A 21,799-nucleotide genomic window follows, 5' to 3' on the forward strand; every position below is an offset into this window, starting at 1 on the left:
GATTATTTGCGTCTTCTCTCTCTTTTCTTTTGTGAGTTTTGCTAGTGGAGTATCGATTTTGTTTCACTCTTAAAAACAAAACCAAAACTAAACAGAAACTCTGTCAAGTCAAACCCAACTCAAGTTGACCTCAGATGTAAGAAAGCAGTATTGCTCAGTGGGTCTCCCTGTCTATCATCTTTAAGGAAACTGATTGCCAGGTCATTCTTTTGTGATGTTGACTAGTGGGTTTGAACTATCAGCCTGCAGGTTAGTAGTTGAGAGCAAGCCACTTGTGCCACCCAAGAACATATTCCACATATAAGGATACTGAGTTCAGTCAAATCGCTAAGAGACTAAGTAGATCTCGGTGCTGACAGGCAGACTTATTGTCAAGGGGTCAGAGCACAGCACAGGTTTCTCTCAATGCACGGGCATGAGCTGAGGACACCTTGTTGTTGTTGTTATGTGCCGTCAAGTTGCTTGCGACTCATAGTGACCCTATGTACAACAGCCCTAAACTCTGCTCTGCCCTGTGCCAATCTAATTATCTCCAACACACTCATCCCGATTGCCCCAGTCACTGAGTCAATCCACCTCATAGAGGGTCTTCCCCTCCTGCGCTGTCCCTCTACCCTACCAAGCATGATGTCCCTCTCCAAGGACCAGTCTCTCCTTACAACATGACCAAAGTATGTCAGACGAAGCCTCAGAATCATTGCCTCCAAGGAGCAGCCTGGTTTAACTCTCTCCAGGATGCATCTGTTTGTTTTTTTTAGCAGTCCATGGGCACCATCAACACTCTTCTCCAACACCAAAGCTCAAAGGCATCAATTCTCCTTCTATCCTCCCTGGTCATTGTCCAGCTCTCTGATGCATAACAAGTGATTACAAAGACCATGGCCTGTATCAGACACACCTTAGTCTCCAAGACACCTACTGCAGGCAAATATGGGTGTGCCTACAGAATATCACCAAAACCAGCCATCTAGTCTAAGAACTTTCGACAGCCTTTCTGAAGATGCACAAGCATAACAACAAGCAACAGTCAGCTCTAAAATTGCATTTTGTCATCCACTATTTCCTTGTTTTAAAAACAATGTTCAGATAAGAGTCCCATGCTGGGGTAAGAGAGCAGTTGAGACTCTGTCTGGAGAAAGTAAACAAATGGAGAATAAGCATAATAATATGGAAATCATCTACAAAAGTGTGGTGTGCAACAATTTTTGCTCCTGGAACTTGGCCAGGCATTGTGCCCTCATTCCCCTCAGCTGCTCCAAACAGATACAGAGAATCAGCAAAACCAGGGGCTCCATGGCCTCCCAGATGCTGCTCTTGGTGAGCAGTGACTCTGGAGTTGCTCAACCATCTGGCGCACCGCACTCTTGTCAAATTAGGTTTTGCATCGTCATCTGATGAAGTTATGCAGCGTAGCAGGGCAAGCTGTGATACCACGCAGCCTGGAAAATGAGCGATCTCCCAGGTCAATCTCCTCTCCAGCCCTGCTTCCGCAAGGCTTTGTCAGCTTTGTCCCGCGGCCAAGAGACAATTCAAGAAAAGCAAATGGCTAGCTGCATCTGGCCCAAAGCTATGAACAACATAACTTAGATCCAAGATGTTTAAAGAAATGATCGTATAAGCTGCATGTGTACTTGTTTGGGGAAGCAATTGGGCTTAAATGATTTCCTTTTATTCCTCTCCAAATAAATGTGTCATCCTTAATAGGTACTAAGGTGAAGGAAGGGAGCTCTGGTGGCCTCATGGTAAGAAGCTATGGTGCAGTACCAAAGGCACATGGTTTAAATCTACCAGCTACTCCATGGAGAAGGATAGGCAATCTCCTGTGCTACTAACTTCCTCTGAAAACCTGGTAGAGTGTAAACGATGGGTAGGCTCTGACTCAAAGGCACACAACAACAACAAAGTGAAGGAAGGGAGATGAAGTACCCTATGAAGTTTAAGATGAAAGCTGCGGCCGACCGGGGGAGGGATTGTGCTGACAACCCGAAGGTCAGCAGTTCTAATCCACCAGCACCTCCATGGAGGAAAAATGGGCAGTCTCCTTTTATGTGACGACAGCTTTTAAAAATCTGCTGGAGGGCAAAGAATAAGTCAGTTCTAAGTCAGTGGCACATCATAACAACAAATGAGTGAGCTCAGGTGGAGCAGTCCATCGTGTGCTGTACTGCTGACCAAAAAGGCATGTCTCCAGCAATTCAAATCCACTAGCAGCAACATAAGAGAGTGATGGGCGGTCTCCTCCTGTAAAGATTTATAGTCTCAGAACCGCAATGGAGGGTCAGCTTTGAGGTGGAATCTATTTAATGGGAGTGCGTGAGTTTTAAGATGAAGCAACATTTTTATATGCTGTTGACTAGGAGACATGAACTATGTCTCTAAACTCTGCCCTATCCCGTGCCATCAACTGCCCACCCACTCTGACACACTTGAGTCCACTGTTACAGATACTATGTCATTCCATCATATTGAGGGTCTTCCTCTTTTACTCTGACCCTCCACCTTTCCAAGCATGATATCCTTCTCCAAGGACTGGCCCCTTCTAACAACATGCCCAAGGTATGTGAGATGGAGTTTTGCCACCCTTGTCACCAAGGAGCACTCTGGTTTCACTTTCTGCAGGACAGACCTGTTTATTCTCTTGGCAGTCCATGGGTTATTCAGTCTCTCCAGCACCACAGCTCAAAGGCATCAATTCTTGTGTCATCCTTAGTTACCATTCAACTCTCAGATGCAAGTAATTGAAAAGACCATAACTTGAATCAGGTGTACATTAGTCTTTAAACTGACATCTTTGCTCTTTAGTACTCTGGAGAGAGCTCTGACAGAAGATTTCTCCAGTGCTGCTTGTCTTTCAATTTCTTGACAGCTCATACAAAGGGATTGTGGATCCAAGTAAGGTGAAATCATTGACTACATCAATCTTTTCTCCATCCATCAGTATGCTGCCTATCAGCCCATTGGTGAGAGGTTTTGGGATTTTGAAGTTGAGTTTTAATTCATATTGAGGGCTGTAGTCCTTGATCTTCTGCAGCAAGGGGACAATCTTGTGTCATCTGCACAATGCAGGTTGTTGATGCATCTTCCTTCAATCCTGATGTTACAGTCTTCTTCATAAAGTCCAGCTTATTGAATGAAACCTCTTTAAACTGTCCACTAGGAGATCCTGGGCAATACAAATTCAAACTTGAACTTAAACCTTCAACTCTGAATCAACCTGCAAGATCCTTGAAAGACAGAAGCTTATAGCTTTGAAAATCTAATCTGCACATGGGGTCGCTACACTTTGGAATGGACTTTTTGGCAGCAAGCAACAATAATAACAGTGGTTTATCATCCAGTTAGATAGTCTGGAGATCAGAGCTTCACGCTAGGGGAAACCTCAAAGTTCGTTCCAGGTTAGCAGCATTAGCGTGACCTGTGACTTGTTAGAAATGTGCAGCTGCAGACCCACCGCCTCCCAGGTCTGTAATCAGCCCAGGAGTGTAACAGAGGCTCCAGATGATTCTAATTCACCTTCCTTTTGAGACCAACCCTTTGTTGGGAGAAAACTGAGCCCTGAATGGATTAACATGCTGCCACCTGGAAGCGTACTGGTAAAACCAAGAAGCAAACACACGGCCTTCCATCTGGTACTAACTCATGGGAGCCCTCCATCAGGTGCTTGAAACTTAGTCTTTGCAGAAGGTGCCCCATCTTCCTCCTGAGGAACTACTGGTCGCTTTAACTGCCTGTCTTTTGTTAGCAGCGCAACACATATTATACTGTGTCTCCAGGGCTCCTTAGCTTACTGATATGAGGACCAAACTTTAGGAAATTAAAACCTGAAGAGTTCATTACATTCTTTTGATATAGCCTGAGATGTTACAGAAGTTTATAAGAAGAAAGTAAGGGTAGCTATCTAGATTGAAGCTAGAGGAAAAAGGGCTGAAAAATGATCCAACAATAAAAATGCCACAAACCAGTCTGAGTCTATTGTGCCTTTTGGATATATCAGAAGAAGGGGAAATTGACTTCTCCATATCAATTTATCAAGCATTCATATACCTACAGTAATTTCTGGTACCCACCCTCTGGTTAAGGAGTTGCAGTTCCAACCCAAAAGTACACAGTTTGAATCCACCAGCTCCTACGTGGAAGAAAGATGGGCAATCTCCTCCTCTGTGATTTACTGCCTCTGGAAACCCACTGGAGAGTCAGCTATGAGTTGGTGCCAACTTGAGAGCATATAATAACAACAGTAATCTCTTAATAGTAAACCACAAAAGTAAGTAAAAATAAGGTGACAGTTTACTATATTTAAGGAGATTTGGCAGAATAGTGCATATCAGGCTGCCAACTTAAAGGTCATCTGTTCAAATCCACCAACCACTCTGAGGGAGAATGATAGGCAGGTTTTCCCTGTAAAAATTACAGTCTCAGAAACTACTGGTTGTTAGTCTCAGAAACTAATAGATGTTATAAGTCAGAAAGAACTCAAAGGCAGTAGATTTGAGATTTCTTTTTTTAAAAAAAAAACACACATTTGAATTGTAATTTAAAATGTAATTATACTGAGATGAAGTGTTTTGTTGTTTTTGGTGTTTTGGTGGTAATAGACCAGACATTTTTCAATTATAGATTTCTATTTAGAAGAGAGGGGGAAAGTAACTTTAGTCACTTAATTCTTTCTCCCCAGGTAAAAATTTGCCAGTTTCTGTAACTCAGAACCACATGTGGGCCTATTTTTTTTTTCTCCCTCTCTCTTCATAAAAAGCTAAGAAGTTTGACAGAAATACTCACCTTGTTTGTCTGGGTCCACGTCAGGAATTTACTGGAATGGCAGATGGAAAGTATGCTCATGTAAGTAGGCCTGGATCAATACTCTAAATGGGGGTGGGGTGGGGGTGAGGGAGGAGGCAGAAGGTGATGGGTGAGGACAAACAAAAAGGCAAGTAGATAATTTTACCTGGGGACAAAATAAAGCACTTTTTGGAGAGACTGTCAAACCTTTTGTGGGGATAAAGAGGCACAGAGGTTTCTTATACTGACTTCAGTTTTAGAAGTGCATTCCAGGGACTCCTTGGAAAAGTATTAAATATATGTATAGATATATCTGTAAGTCTATATTCAAATATACAGGTGTAGTTGAATTGACAGTGACTCATAGTGACCCTATAAACAGATTGAAAAACTGATCCCATCCTGTGCCACACACACACACACATACACACACACACACACACACACACTGTTTAAAAGAAAGCTCACAAGAGAACAATGTGCTTGAATTGATAGAATTTGGTAAAGACTGTCATTTATAGAATTAGGCATAGTATTAACTAGAAATTGAAGGGCTGAAAAACAATATATACCAACTTTGGTCCAAGTATAGGTTTCTCATTAGCATGATCAAGTGTTTTGGGATTCCCATTCTTCTTAGAGTCAGCCACAGTTTGTTATGATCCACACAAACACCTTTATATAGTCAATAAAACCCAGATATACATTATAAAAGAAAATCTTTATTAAAAAAAGGAATTGAAGGATTTGAGAGCTTCATATTATGCTCTTTGAAATGAAAACAAAAAACATTTCCTTTTAAAATAACAGTATAGTTCACTCTTAAAATGATAAAACCTCAAAGTTTTAAGTATTCACAATACTTTTTTCTGAAGATATAGTCTTTTTTTTTTATTTTTTTATTTTTTTCTATTCCATTTTATTTGACTTTAGCCTGATGAAGATATAGTCTTAAACACAGAATTTTTTACATATTAGATATTATATATCTGGGTGTATATATCTGTGTATATATACATGTATGCATATTTATCATGTGTATGTTATTGTTGTTGTGTGCCATTGAGTTAGAACTCACAGCTGACCCTCTAGCAAGTTTTCAGAGGCAGAAAATTACACGAGAGGAAAATTGCCCATCCTTCTCTTACAGTGCAGCTGGTAAATTTGAACCATGTGCCTTTGAAATTAAAGGGTAGTTTCTTATCACTAGGTCACCAGAGCTCCCTGATCATATGAATCCATGTTACACACACACACACACACAAACACACACACACACACACACAAAGAAGGGAACCTAGTGGCAAGAAGCTGTGCTGTCAACTAGAAGGCACGCTGTTTGAAGCCACCAGCTGCTCCGCGGGAGAAGGATGGGCAAACTCCTCCTCTGTGATTATCTGTCTCTGAAAACCTGCCACAGGGTCACCTATGGGTCGGTTCTGACTGAAAGGTACACAATAACATAGAGAGAAGTGCGTTGTTATTACGACCTGACTTTACAAAAGAAGTTCATTAACTACCTGCTAACAGTTTCATATAACAACTATTATTCAATTTTTGTTTCTCTTTCTCTAATATAACATAGAAACATCATTTTTCAACAAAAAGAAATGAGCTATGTTCTTTAAAAAGTCTTACAGTTATTAAAAAGGACAGCATATCCCCCAACATAAGCAGCTTGAAAATGTTACATGATCTAATTTTAATTAATGATTTCCCCGTTTACCAAATGAATGAATGCTTCAGAGTACACATTATTTGACCAGGTAGAAAAATTAATGCAGAAACTAATTATGTGTATTCTTAAAAAGATAATGGCAAATGTGATAATGCCAGATTTGCCAAACTCTAAGATAGCAACATTTGTTTTTAAGAGAGTCAGGGAAATGAAGTTAGAGCTCTTCCTGGTGTAGAAATGCTCCCTCGGGCTAGTCCGAAGCCCCCCACGCAGCTGGAGACTATCTAACTGCATCTACACACCAGATTCTCACCTTCCTTGTTTCCGTGGTGAATCCTTTCAGTCCGATATTCTAGAGCCCAGTGTTACAGCAGTTACAGAGGCAGGAAAAGCTGAGTAATAGCAGATTTACAGATGTAGCTTTCTTTTGTAGAATTGAGGTCTGGTTCTGACTCCTACAATTGTACGCAAAACACTGGCTGAAGAGGCTGCTCCCAACCAGAGGAATGCATTCATTAGTAATAAAGATCGTCAATAATTTAAAACCACACCAGTGTCTCTGTTTCAAGGGGCATGTTAGTATTGGGTTTGTGTGTCAGAGAGGCAAGGAATTTTGTCTTGTGAGTGCTGGAGAGAGCAAGGTTCACTGTAGAGAAAGGAAATACAGGGCCCCTGGATCCCAGGCACGAATATCACATCCACTTCACCAACCAGCCCAGATTAGATGATCTAGGAGAGGAATTCTTTGTGCTAACCCCTCTATAAATACCAATACTGCTAAACAGTTTTACAAGATAGAGAAGAGTACTGTCTTTGGCAGGCACATATGTGAAAAGGCACCAAAGATAAGTCTTCAAAAGAAGAATATTAATTTACTGTGAACACCCATGTTCATTATAGCATTATTCACAATCACAAAGAGTAGAAAACAACCCAAGTGCCCATCAGTGACTGAATGCATAAGAAAATTCTGGTATATTCACATAATGGAGTCCTGAAAAACAATGAAGAACCCTTGACACACTGTAGAACACAGATGAATCTAACTGACATAATGTTGAGTGAACTGAGCTAGTCACAGAAAGACAAATATTATATGAGATCACTGTTAAGAAAAACCAAAGAAGGGTTTACACACAGAGATATGATTCTTGTATGGTTAGCCATAATGTATCATATTGAACTCTGGTGGCCTAATGGTAAGAAGTTGCACTACCAACCATAAAGCACACAGTTCTAATCCACCAGCTGCTCCATTGGAGAAAGATGCAAAATCTTCTTCTGTGGCATTTAAAGCCTCCACAAACGCATTGGGAGGTCAGCTATGGCTCAGTTCAGACTCGAAGGCACATAGCAACAGTGATTCAGGGAGAGGAAGAGAGGCTTTAGAAAATAAATATATAATAACTGCTTATTAATATATGGGTGAAGGAGAAGATAGTATGGAACAGACACTGGGGGTGTTGTAATTACTGTCATGGAACAAAATGTACATGAATGATTGGCAAAAACTGTGCTATGTAAACTTTCACTCAAATCACATTAAAAAAAATACATAACCTAAACATGTCTTATTTTATCAGGTGTTAAGACTAAAAAAGAAATCTGTTATAACCTTGATAAGGTTAAATTTTATCGCATGAATCATAATATATCACATGTATTAAACTTCACTAGTAACATCTTCATATTCACAAATATATGAATATATAAATATTCCTAAGTAGTTAATTTGATATATTTTGGGGTTTTTCCTTATTAGTTTTAATGAACGTTTACAGAGACTTAGGGTTTCTATTCATTCATTGTTGCACTTTTCTCCCTGCCCAACCTCTCCTGGAGTTCACTCTTCTCTTTGAAAAGTAAAAGAAAAATTCTTTCATTGTTATACAATCCCTCCCCCCAAGTCCACTGCACTATGCAACCTTTGTTCTGAACTCCTATCATGACAATAATACCTAATCATATATCCCTTTTAAGCAGTTCTCTCCCTCATCTATTTCAATGCAGTATACATAATTTATCCCATCTTTCTTTTGTTTTTTTATTTTTGTTTTATATTGGTTTACATACAAAAGTCACATGCATCATATTTCACACTTTCATTAATAGTGTTTCATACATTCCCATTTAACATGTTTTATAAAATGAATCACCAATGAATTATACTCACCATTACCCAGTCTTTTCAGATCCTATAAAGTGTTAATGAGCAAGGATGTCTTTAGTTTAAAGATTAAGGTGAACTTGACCCAAGCCACGGTATTTTCAACTACTTTCTATGTATCTGCAAGTTGGACAATGAATAAGGATGACAGAATAATAATTGATGCCTTACAGTGGTGCTGTTCTGAAGAGTATTGCATGTACCACAGCCTGCAGAAAGAATAAACAAGTCTATTTTTTGAGGAGTGCAGACAGAGTGCCCCTTAGAGGCAAGGACGGTGACATTTTCTTTCACATCCTTCGAATATATTGTCAGGAGGGGTCAGTCATTCGAAAAGGACATGGTGTTGGGAAAGGTGGAGAGCCAGAGAAGGAAAAAGGATGCATTGTTAGTGACTAATAGTAGGCAGGTACGTATCAAAGCTCATAAAGATGCCACAAGATACGGAAAGGTTCAGATCTGCTGTTCACAGGGTGTCTTTGTGGCAGGCACTTAACAACAACGTTAACATCTCCACACAGCTGATGATGTAGGCAGCCCATTTTTTCTTTTTTTAATTGTCTTTTGAGTGAAAACTTATAGAACTTTCCCATACAATAGTTTATATTGATTTTGTTTCACGACATTAGTTGTAATCTGCTCACTGTAATGGTATTTGTCCCCCTTCCTCTCTGGGTCCATCACTTTCATTTATTCTTCTTTCCTGGCACTTTCTGTCTTCTAAGCTTTGTTTTCTTAGCCAACATTTCCCTTTTGGTTGTACACGGTTGATTGTGCTGGGGAATACATTCCCCCTTGGGTGGTCTTCACTTTTTATTGTTGCTTGGTGTGGTTGAGTCAAATGTGACTTATAGCCACCCGGTGAACAAAGGATCTCAACTTGGCCCTCTCCTGTGCTATCCTCATCATCTTTGATGAACTTGAACTCAGATTGCAGTCATTGTATCAATCCATCTCATTGAGCGTCTTCCTCTCTTGCACTAATCCTCTACGTTTCCAAGCATGATGTACCTTTTCAAGGACTAACAGTCCCTCCCAGCAACATGTCCAAAGTATTTGAGACAAAGCTTCATCATCCCTGCCTCCAAGGAACACCCTTGACTGCACTTTCTCCAAGACATGGCTGTTCATTCTCTTGGCAGTACTTGCAATATAGTACTACTCTTCTGCACCCAAACTTAATGGAACTGGTTTTTCCTCTGTAATTCAGCTTTCAGATGTTTAACAAGTAAGTTAAAAGACCATGACTTGAATTAGATTAATCTTTAAACAGAAAAATGAGAAGTCCTGGGCATCAAAGTTACCAAATGTAGTAAGTCTTTTGACTTACTTCATAGGTAGGTTGTATAACCCTGGTCTGTCCACTTGCTGTACAGAGATAACTCGTGGTTGCTGTGAAGCTGGACACTGTGATACTGATGTGTCAAATGTGATAACAGTTACCCATGGTGGACAGTGTTTGGTGCAGCTCCCTGATTAAAACAAGCTTGGAAGCAGGAGCGGCAGCCACTTTTGTAATCTCTTGCCTCTGGAAACCCTATGAACCTGGAAAAAGGATGAAAGTTATACAGGTGTCCAGGTCTTTTGTTCATAGAGTTGTTATGAGTAGCCTATGATGGCACTTAACAACAACAACATAGGTCATCTTATAATTTCACTTTCTAGGCCTGAAACTGGAGCTTATCTAAGAGTGACAGACTCAGGGGTTCCACTATTCTCTATCAGACCAGGAAGGTGACCTCCTTTATGCTTTGTAAATTAGCTCTACTTTTATTCCTTGCTCATTGTCCAGCATTTTCCATTGTGATCTTGATCAGAGTGGTTGATAGCAGGACCCAGCCTCCCTCTAGCTCTGACGTCCAAGTAGTTGTTGCTGTGCTTCATGTTGTCCATCAGTTCTTCAGAATACAGGCATGTTCCTTGGCGATTCCATCCTGAATTTTGTTCTAGATCTTTGCAATAAAGTGACCGTCACAATAAAGTGAGTCACACAATTGGCCCAGTGGTGAGAATCTTTGTTTTCTTGATGTTGAGCTTCAATCCATATTGAAGTCTACAGACCTTGACTTTTTGCAGCAAATGCTTCAGGTCCTCCTCAGTTTCCACAAACAGGGTTGTGTCATCTGCATAATGCAGGTTGTTGATGACTCTTCCTCCAATCCTGATGTCATTTTCCTTCTCCTAAAGTTCAGCTTCCCAAAGCATCTGTTCTATATACAGATTGAAAAGGTTTAGAGACAGGATGCATTCCTGATGAACTCCTTTCCTGATTTTGAACCTGCAGTGTTCCCTTGCTGATCAGTGTTCTGATGACTGTGTCCTGGTCCAAGTATAGGTTGTACATGAGCACAATTAAGTGTTCTGGGATTCTCACTCTTCTCAAGGTCAGCCACAATTGTGATCCACACAGTCAAATGCCTTTGCATAGTCAATAAAGCACAGACAGACATTCCTCTGGTCCTTACTCTCTGCTTTCAGCTGAGAGATCCATCTGACATTGGCTGTGATGGTTTACAGTCACCGTAGCTTCCTCTAAAACAAGCTTGCTCTTCTGGCAGTTCTCTGTTGGTGTACTGTTTCAGTCTACTTTACATAATCTTCAGCAAGATTTTGCTTGCATGTGATAACAGTAATATTATTCAATAATTTCCACACTCTGTTGGATCTCATTTTTTTTAGAATGGGAATAAATATGGATTGTTTCCAGTCAGTCAGTGAGGTAGTTGTCCTCTAGATTTCTTGGCATAACTTGGTACTACTTACTACATGGTACTTATTTAAAGAAAATAAATCAGTGGAGCTCTGGTGGCTTAGTGGTAAGAAATTGAGCGCAAACACAAAGGTACACTGTTTGATTCCTCAGCTTCTCTGCAGGAGAAAGATAGGCAATCTCCTCCTATGCGATTTACTGCCTCTGAAAACCCACTGAAAGCTCAGCTAAGGGTCGGTTCAGGTACACAGACAGTATTGTGTAAGCATTAGAAGATGTTTGGTTTTCCCTACTCAATCATCAGTTGCAGTAACAGGTTGCATGAAGGTGGTGATCATCACCAGCTCTAAAGACCTCACAGAACTTGGAGGTCTCTTTGCGTTCCTACTGTTAACAAGATATAGATGCCATTTATCTCAGTTCAAACTATGAAAGAGAAAATTTGATTGATTTTTCTTGGGTAAGACATGTCTTGCCTAATCACTGGAGGCCAAGGTGCTAAGATCATCTGAGGAAATATAGCTGTGGCATCATGGCAAGAAGCACTGCAACCCCAAAGGCACGTGGCTTGAATCCACCAGCTGCTCTGTGGGAGAAGGATGGGCAGTCTCCTCCCATGTGATTAGCTGCCTCTGAAATCCCACTGGAGGGTCAGCCATGAGTTGATTCTGATTCTATGGTACACAAGAACAGTAACAACAGGCTCAAGTCTTAAGTATAGGTTATTATTATGTACCATCAAGTCAGAACCAACTCCTAGCAGACTCTCCAGTGGATTTTCAGAGGCAGTAAATGGCACAGAAGGAGACTGTCTTTCTCCTATGGAACACCTGGTGGATTGAAACCACGTGCCTTTGCATTGGCAGTGCAACTCCTTACCACTAAGCCACTAGTCGTCAATGTACACATCCTTCAAAGAGAGCTGTAAAGGATGTATGAACAAGAATGTCATTACTGACAACTCTATTTTATTGTTGTTGTTGACTGCCTTTGAGCTGAACACGATTCATAGCAACCCTATGAATAAAAAAGGCCTGTAGTCCCTCTACAACTATCGACATCTATAAAAGTTCATAGAGTTTCTGGAATCATGTTGTTTAGGAAGTAGATGCCACTCTTGCTTCCAAACTTGTCATAGTATGTTATTGTTGTTGCGTTCCACTGAGTTGCCTGCAACACATAGCGACCCTATGTACAGCAGCTCTGAACCCTTCCCTGTCCTGAGCCTGTCTCACTAATTCTGACACACCAACTACCATTGCACCAGTCACTGTATCAACCCTCATCCGAGATCTTCCACTCCTGAGCTATCCGTCCACCCTTCTGAGCATGATGACCTTCTCCAAGGACCAATCTCTACTGGCTTAAGGAAGTTAAAAAATAGCTATGTATACAATCTCGGAGAGAATACATATAATAAATGTACTAGTGAATACAGGGAAAAATGATTCAACTATTTATTTGTGCTTTTATTGCTATTTAATTGGCAAAATAACATTATCTAGAAATCAGGTTATTCTACCCTAAATACAGACATCCATAAGTCTCCACACTTTGCTCTTTTACTCTTTCACGGCACCTTCAGAATCTGTTAAAGAAATAAAAATGAAAAGATGTAACTATATTTGAAAAATTGCATCAGTAACTTATTTCATTAGCTTTTCTTTCCCTCTTCCTTCTATTACCTGGAGTCTTGCATTTAATCTGAGTCAGTGCTGGGGGGATGCATGTGTGAGAGGGATTCTATGTAGAAATAAGACGACAAGATATCATTCTGGTTGTTAAATACAGTCAGGTATCTAATGTGACTCATAGCGACCCTATGAACAACAGAGCTAAACCATGTCCTATCCTGTGCCATCCTCATCATCTTTGATACTCTTGAGTCCACTGCCTCAGTCACTGTGTCAATACATCTCATCGAGAATCTTACTCTCTTTAACTGACCTTTCCAAGCATGATGTGCCTCTCCATGGACCAGCCTCTCGTAGCGACATGGCCCAAGGTATGTGTGACGAAGTTTTATCATTCTTGCTTTCAGGGAGCATTCTGGCTGCATCCTTTCCAAGACATACATGGTTTTATCCTTTTACAGTCTATAGGATATTCAACACTCCTCTACATAATCACAGTTCAAGGGCATCAACTCTTCTTTGTCATTCATATTCATTGTCCAGCTTTCAGATCCATAACAAGTGATTGAGAAGATCATGGCCTGAATTAGATGCACCTTATTCTTCAGACTGATACTATTCTTCAGTAATTTGGAGAGGTCCCTGATTTGTCCAATGCAATACGTCTCCTCATTGATCTCCTGACTGATGGTACCAAGGGTGTTGAGTTTGCATCCAAGTAAGATGAAATCATTGGCAATTCCGGGCTTTTCTCCATCTATCAAGAAGTTGCTTATAGGTCCAGTGGTGAGAACTATTATCTTCTTGATGTTGATATTTAATCCATATTGAGGAGTGTATTATTTGATCCTCTCTGACAAGCATTTCACTCCTCACTTTCAGCAAGCAGCACTGTCTTTTGAGTAACACAAGTTGTTGATGAGTCTTCCTCAGATCCTGATCCCACATTTTTCTTCATAAAGTCCAGCTTCTTGAATGTTTTTTTCTTTCAGTGTACAGACTGAATAGGTATGGAGAAAGGATATCGCCCTGATGCATACCTTTGATAGAAGTTTCGTATGAGCACAATTAAGTGTCCATTCTTCTCAAAGTTGTGGATAACATCTAGTAACTTGGGACTCATAGTGACCCTATGTACAATAGTTCTGAAATATCCTAGTATCACTGTCTCTGATAAACCTCCTCCTATCACCCCAGTTACTGTATCAATCCATCTCATCCGAGGTCTTCCTCTCCTGTGCTGTCGTCCCTCCACCCTTCCAAGCGTGATGTCTTTCTCCAAGGACTGACCCTTCCTGGTCACATGCCCAAAGTATGTGAGATACAGTTTCAAGATCCTTGTATCCAAGGAGCAAATTTCTGGAATCATGTTGTTTAGGAAGTAGATGCTACTCTTGCTTCCAAACCCATCATAGTATGTTATTGTTGTTATGTGCTGTTGAGATGTACAGCAGCTCTGAACCCTTCCCTGTCCTGAGCTAGTCTCACTAATTCTAATACACCAACCCCTATTGCCCCAATCACTGTATCAATCCATCTCATCAGGGTCTTCTTCTCCTTCACTGTCCACCCACCTTTACGAGCATGATGTCCTTCTACGAGGACCGATCTTCTGGTTTCACCCTCTACAGGACAGACCTGTTTGTTATTTTGGCAATCCATAGTATGTTCAATAATTTTCTCCAGGACCACAACTTAAAGACATTAATTCTTCTCAACTTAGCTATAATTTATTATAAACCACACAGTCAAAGGCCTTTGCATAGTCAATAAAGCACATACAGACTTTAAGCCAGGATCTATCTGTTATCAGCAATGATATCCCTGGTGCCATGGCATCTTCTAAACCCAGCTTGAACTTCTGGCAGTTCTCTCCCAATGTATCAATCTAGCCATTTTGGGGTGACCTTCAAAAATACTTTTCTTGCACATGATAGTAATGATATTTTTCAATTATCATTAGGTATTTTCAAATAGCAAAACTACCTGTCCGCCTTCTTCTGAGACCTGAACCTGTTTCTATATAGACAATCACTCTGTGACCCTTTGTTTCTCACTCTTCATGTTCTGTCCAGCTATACTCCCTCCCTTGGCTCTCCCCTCCCTTCTCTTGGCCTGGTTTCTCCTCAATGAACCAATTAAAATTCATTTCCCAGGATCAGTGCCATTCTAAAGCTGATCATAATTGTACATGTTTTAGAAAATCCAGAAAAACAATGGATTTTTTTTCTTCATTCTGTAGACTAGACCCTTAAATAAAAGTGTGGAGGCTGAAGAGAATATACCAATTTATCAGCCACAAAAAAATCCGCATCAGCCTTGCCTACGTGAACTATATAACAACTCAATAAAATACTTGGAAAACATGGGCTGGTAGGTCTATTTGTGTCTGTGTTTTTTCTCTCTCTCTCTCTCTCTCTCTCGTTTAACCTTGGTTATGGAAGTTGGAAGGTCCTGGAAGAGTTAGCAAGCAAGAGTTGGCAAAAGTCCTTAGGAAGGTGAGTAGGGGGGTGGTAGAAGAGTCTGAACAAAAGGAAGAGTCTAAACCAAAGGCAGCTCAAGGAAACTTGATCACCTTCTACTGAGTTCCATTAAAAAGAGTAATCGTTTTCTACATACCATTTGTCTGCTCTTCTGGGGCTGTTTGAGCAATAGAATCTAAAATCTCCGCTAAAGCAAAGAGAGAACAAAGAGACTTGAGCATTAGTGTTTAAATCCCTTTCACATTTTGCAATTATTATCTTTTTCTATTTTTCCCCCCTTCTCTGTTTCTGTCCTCAGAGATGCAAGGTGCTAGCTAACCCTAATACACAGTCTTCCTTTTCTAAGAGCCCACACCATGAAGGGAAAACCTTGGTCTTATTCAAAGCCCTGGGGACAAAATGGGCCTGTTCAGCTCAGGGTAGTAACTTTCTACCAATTTCCATGTGAAGTCTGGAAGCTCACAATAAAATATCACTGAGAAGCTTCCAGTGGATAAAGAAGATATAAGAATAGAAACAAGCTAGGTTTTAATCACACACCATTTGTAAAGGTACGTGCAGAAAATACATGGGACCTACATAAATATTATTTAGTATTCACATTGTTGTTTTGTTATGTGCTGTCAAGTCACCTGAGACTCATAGAAACTCCATATTGTTGTTGTTGTTGTTGATGATTACCTTCAAGTTAAGCATGACTCAGAGGAGCCCTATGAACAAAAGATTTGAAACCCCTCTACAACTATCGACATTACAACGACCTTAAACCCTTCTCTATCCTGTGCCAATCTTATTGTCTCTGACACACCTACCCCCATTACCCCAGTCACTGAATCAATCAGTCTCATCAAGGGTCTTCCTCTCCTGCATCCTGTGTCCTTTTACCCTCCCAAGCATAACTTCCCTCTCCAAGGATGGTCCTTCTTTGCAACATGTCCAAAGTACGTCAGATGAATCTTCAGAATCCTTGCCTCCAAGGAGCAGCCTGGCCTCACCCTCTCCAAGATGAACCTCTTTGTTCTCCTAGCAGTCCATGTATATTCAATATTCTTTTCCAGCACCACAGCTCAAGGGCATCAATTCTCCTTTTATCATCCCAGCTCTATCATTGTCCAGCTCTCTGATGCATATCAAGTAATTGCAAAGACCATGGCCCATATCAGGTGTACCTTAGTCTCCAGATTGACATTGCTCTTCTGTACTTTGGAGAGGTCTCTGACAGAAGACTTTCCCAGTGCAATTCATCTTTTAGCTTCCTGGCTGCTGAGTGTTGATTGTGGAGCCAAGCAAACTAAAGCTGTTAACTATCTTGATCTCCTCACTGTCTATCATGATGCTGCCAATTCGGCCCAGTGGTGAGAATCTTTGTTTTCCTGATGTTGAGCTTCAATCCATATTGAAGGCTACAGTCTTTAACCTACTGCATCAAGAGCTTCAGGTCCTCTTCAGTTTCAGCAGGAAGGGTTGTGTCATCTGCATAACACAGATTGTTGATGAGTCTACCTCCAATCCTGACGCCACATTTCTCCTCATAGAGCCTAGCCTCCTGGAAAGATTTGTTCTGCATGTAGAAAAGGTATGGAGATAGGACACATCCCTGGTGTACACCCTTCCCAATTCTGAACCATGTAGTGTTATCTTGCTATGTTCTAACGACTGTCTCCTGGTCCAAGTATAGATTTTTGCATAGGCATGATCAAGTGTTCTGGGATTCCCATTCTCAGAATCAGCTAGTTTGTTGTGATCCACACAGTCATGTCATAAAGGATAAGAGGTGGTGTCCCAGCTACCTTTATAAAGAGAATTCAAATTTGTTACTCTCAGTTTCATCCCCTCATCTATATTCTGAGGACGACCCTGGATTGAAATATTGGTAAGTTTTGGCTTTGTGATGTTTTCAAACTTTATTGACTGTATTCTACAACACAAGAAAAATAAAAAGCATATCTCACTGTAACCTAGTACATATATGTGTAAGTATAAATTAAACAAAACAAAACAAAAAGTTTACATGAAGGAATACTTAACGCTTTTCTAATCTAGGCTTGCTTTATTATTATTTTTTAATTTTTCCTACTGATGCTTTTTTTTTAAAAATATCTTCTAGCTCACTTGGCTTTTGTGGCTTAGTGGTAAATAATTGTGGTGCCAACCCAAAGATATCTGGTTTGAATTCACTAACTGCTCCACAGGGAAAACCTGGGAAATCTCCTCCCAAGCAATTTAATGCCTCTGAAAAACACTAGAAGTTTAGCTATAGGTTTATTCTGACTTGATGGTACACAATGACAACAACTTATACCAGTTTTATTCTGGTTCACTAGTGGAAATGCTGGTCACAACCAATTAAATTTATTTTGAGCCCTACTTTTTTTTTTACAACCTACATAAAGGTCTATACCCATAGTATGAAAAAATTATGTTATACTTTATTCTAAGTCTCCCTTGAAAAAGGACCTACAAAACAGTCTGACAGTCAAATCTATGTTTCCTCTTTATCACTACTTAAGTTCTTTATTATTGTTATATGACCTTAAATCAAAATTACACATAGCTGACCCTCCAGTGGGTTTTCAGAGGCAGTAAAGTTATGGGAGGAGACTGTCCTTCTTTCTCCCTTGGAGGAGCTGGTGGATTCAAACCACCTACCTTTGGGCTGGTAGCACAACTCCTTACCCACTCAGCTACCAGACCTCCCTAAAGTTCTTTGTTGTTGTTCTTGATTACCTTGAATCAAGCACGACTCATAGCAATCCTACGAATAAAAGGCCTGAAGCCTCTCTACAACTATAGACTTTATCAAAGTTTAGAGTTTCCAGAGGCATGCTGTTTAGGAAGTGGATGCCGCTCTTGCTTCCAAACCTGTCATAGCATGTTATTGTTGTTATGTGCCATTGAGGCACCTGTGATGTATAGCAACCAAAGTTGTTTAGTGTGTATGACTTTGGGCGACATTTAAGGGCCTAAAATTTTAATTGTTGTTGTTTTTTGCCATCGAGTTGAGCACGACTCATAGTGACTCTAAGAACAAAATGTCTGAAGCCTTTCTATAATTATCGTCATTTCTCCAAGTTCATAGTTTCCAGAGGCATATGGTTTGGGACATGGATGCCATTCCTGCTTCCAAGCTTGTCTTATACTGGGAGTTCCACCAAACAATATCCACCATGGGCAGCCATTATGGTATTTGACACTCCAATGGCACAAGGTTCAGCATCACAGTAAACCTATATTACCCCAGTGCAGCAAATTTACAGAAAAGTGCAACTTAGAAGAATGTTCCTTCAAACTAACACTAGACCCTTGGGTCCAACTGACTTTTAAATACAAGGGCTATAAATATGAATAAAAGGAAGTAGATGCCACTCTTGCTTCTAAATTTGAATCATTCTGGGAACTCCACCAAACACTGCCCACGATGGGTAGCAATTATGGTATTTGGCACACCTAAGGCACAGTTGTTCCATTATGGCATTTGAGGTCCAAATGGCATAAGATTCAGTGTCATAGCAAACTCAGATTATTTCTTCATAGCAAATTGACCAGAATGCTGTATGACTTAGAAGACTCTTCCTCCAAAATATAGTAACAGGGGATTAAAATACAATCCCTTAGGCCCAACTTTTAAATATAATGGTCCTCCCCCTCCCCCAGGTCTTGTTGGCTGTAACCAAGAGATTTAAATAAAAACCACCAAACAATCCACACAGATACTCAACCAAAACAAGACCACTGTTTTACAGAGTCCAGCTGCTTCATCTAACTTCAAAACGGAGGCAAGGGCTTTGACATTATATGTTGTTGTTAAGTGCTATCTAGTGCCAACCCTATAAATAAAAGAACTATTGTCCTTCCTCTAAATTAATAGAGTTTCCACAGGCATATTTAGGAAGTGGACACCACTCCTACTTCCAAGCCTGTAAAACCATTATGGCATTATGGCACACCATTCAGTATCATAGCAAATCCAAAGTTACCTCAATGCAGAAAAAGGACAGAACAGTGCTGTACCACATAGGAGGATGTTCATTTCAAAGACAATTAAAACCAGGCCTGAGGGCCGCAACTCTCATTCGCTCCAACAAGGGGCTCCCAGCCAACCAAATGCTCCAAAGCCAGAGCCAGTCCCCAGCCAACACAGAGGGGGGAAAAAGACAACTCACCCCTCCAAGGCCACATGAGTTTCTAAAGACATCAAATGACTTTTCAGACTCTCGGTCTGCATCTGGGCTCTCATTAGCAACAAGAGGCTTCCAGCAGGAGTGATGTTGTTGTTGAGTCACAGCTCACAGTGATCTCATGAACAATAGCTCTGAACCCTGTCCTATCCTACTCCGTCCTTATCATTCCCCACACACTGGAGCCCATTGCCACAGTCACCGTATCAACCATCTCACTGAGGGTCTTCCTGTCACTTGAAAGATGTTACTCTCCAATTGAGCTTCTACTCCTCCATTCTAGAAGCTACCAGGCACCTTTTCCGTGGCACATCTTACAGTTCTCCTCAGTTCTCTCACAACAGCCTCTGTGCCCTCAGTCCTTGCCTTAAGTGTTATTGTTTAACATTCGATGAATCATCTGGAAAAGTGCTGCCATTCAGGTACCCAGCGGCACCATCTATGTATTTCTTTGAACAACAATTCTGGAGAGCACCAAGTTCTCCATGCTTCTTTGGACAATGCTTTGTGCTTCTATAAAGCCCTCCAGGGCACCTACAATAGGAAAACTCAATAATCTAAGATTGAGTTCAATTAGTTCATGCATTGGCCCTCCACACAGCCATTCAGTCAACCAGCATCTGGCGCCTTGCTCCTCTCCCAATTTCACTCATTAATTTTGGATACTCTATTCTAGCCCAGCTAGTTACTTTATGTCTGTGGATACAATCTTTTACTTACTCAGGTTTGTGCTTATAGTCATGGCTGTTGCTAGCTGCTAGGTGCCATCAAGTCGGTTCCAACTCATAGCAACTCCATGTAGAACAGAATGAAATGCCGCCTGGTCCTGTACCTCCCTCCCCATAGCTGCTGTGCTGAGCCCACTGTTACAGTCACTGGGCCAATGTAGCTCATAAATGATCATTTGCTTCTTCTCTGTTCCTCTACTGTATCAAGCACCATGTCCTTTCCCAAGAATTGGCCTCCCCTGATAAATGCCCAAAATATATGAGACAAAGTCTCCTCAACCTCACCTCCAAAGAATGTTCGGGTTGCATTTCTTCCAGGACACATTCTCTTTTTTCTTTGAGTGTCAATGGTGTAGTCAATCTTCTTGCCAACACCACAATGTCCTCCTTCGCTCCTGTTGTTCCCATACCTCTCACTGATAATTTCTTACCTACCCTTCTACCTGCATGACCCCCCCTTTGCTTCTCTCACCCTTCTAGCTTCTGTATGTCCTCTCTTTTGGAAAGTCCTAATCTCTCATTCTAAGTCAGGGGATCTCCCGTGTAGTCCCACTACCCCCAGGGTCTGTCTACATCATAACACTAACCTTCTTTAGGTTCTGTTTTGTTCTGGATTTTTGTTTGTTTTGATTTGCTTTTCTGTTTCCCATAGTAAGAGGTAACTGCTTTATATGCAGGGCACATGCTTTATAAATATACCCAATAATGATACCCCTGTTGTTACTGTGGTTATGTACCTTCGAGTTGGAGCTGACCCATAGCTCAACCTCCAGCAGATTTTCAGAGGCAGTAAAATCACATGGGAGGAGACTGTCCATCTTTCCCCCGCAGAGCAGCTGGTGGATTTGAACTTTGTGCCTGTGCGTTGTCAGCACAGCTCTTTACCAGTGGGCCACCAGAGCTCCCTTTTACACTTCTAGCCTCTAGCATAGTTTATGGATATATAAACACCCATTTGCTCATTTTCCACTCATCTTAAGTCCCAATTAGATATCAAGTGATGATTCGATTTTCTCCTTCATGAGAACAAGGATCCTTGTTTCTTGTCATAATCGATTTCATTTTGGTCTGTCTTGACCTATTTTGGTCCTGTCTGGAAGGAGTCCTGATAGCACAGCTGTGAAGCACTTGACTGTTCTTCAAAAGTCCTATGGCTTAGAAGCCATCAGCCACTGAGTGCGATAAAGACGCAGGGGTCTGTTTCAGTCTTGTGAGGAGGAACTATGAGTAGGAACTGACCTGGTGACAAAGGGTTGCAGCCTTTGTTTATGGAGCTTTTTAGCTCACTGGCTGTCTTGACCTTTGCCTTTGCAGATCGCATTGCTCCTTTCCCCAGATATGTTAGCATGGCCATAAGCCCCTTACCATGTTCCCTGGCACTCATCCTCAATGAATGGTGCTCTCTGAGTCTCTGGTAGTTTCCTCTAAAGATCTGAGCAGGT

At 40.9% G+C, this 21,799-nt stretch overlaps 1 protein-coding gene across 1 annotated transcript in view; it reads right to left on the reverse strand.

The window, feature by feature from the left end:
• DYTN (dystrotelin) overlaps positions 1-21,711 on the reverse strand; it is a 91,177-nt gene extending 69,466 nt beyond the window's left edge. The window contains exons 1-2 of the mRNA XM_006889159.1: positions 21,597-21,711; positions 15,588-15,638 (exon numbers count right to left, since the gene is read on the reverse strand). Of these exons, the coding sequence (XP_006889221.1) occupies positions 15,588-15,638; positions 21,597-21,711 (166 nt within the window). The remainder of the gene's footprint in view (positions 1-15,587; positions 15,639-21,596) is intronic.
• Between the last annotated feature and the right edge of the window lie 88 nt (positions 21,712-21,799).

Source organism: Elephantulus edwardii, unplaced genomic scaffold (genome assembly GCF_000299155.1).
Source record: "Elephantulus edwardii isolate Elephantulus edwardi_28Jun2011 unplaced genomic scaffold, EleEdw1.0 scaffold00075, whole genome shotgun sequence".
Taxonomy (NCBI): Eukaryota; Metazoa; Chordata; class Mammalia; order Macroscelidea; family Macroscelididae; genus Elephantulus; species Elephantulus edwardii.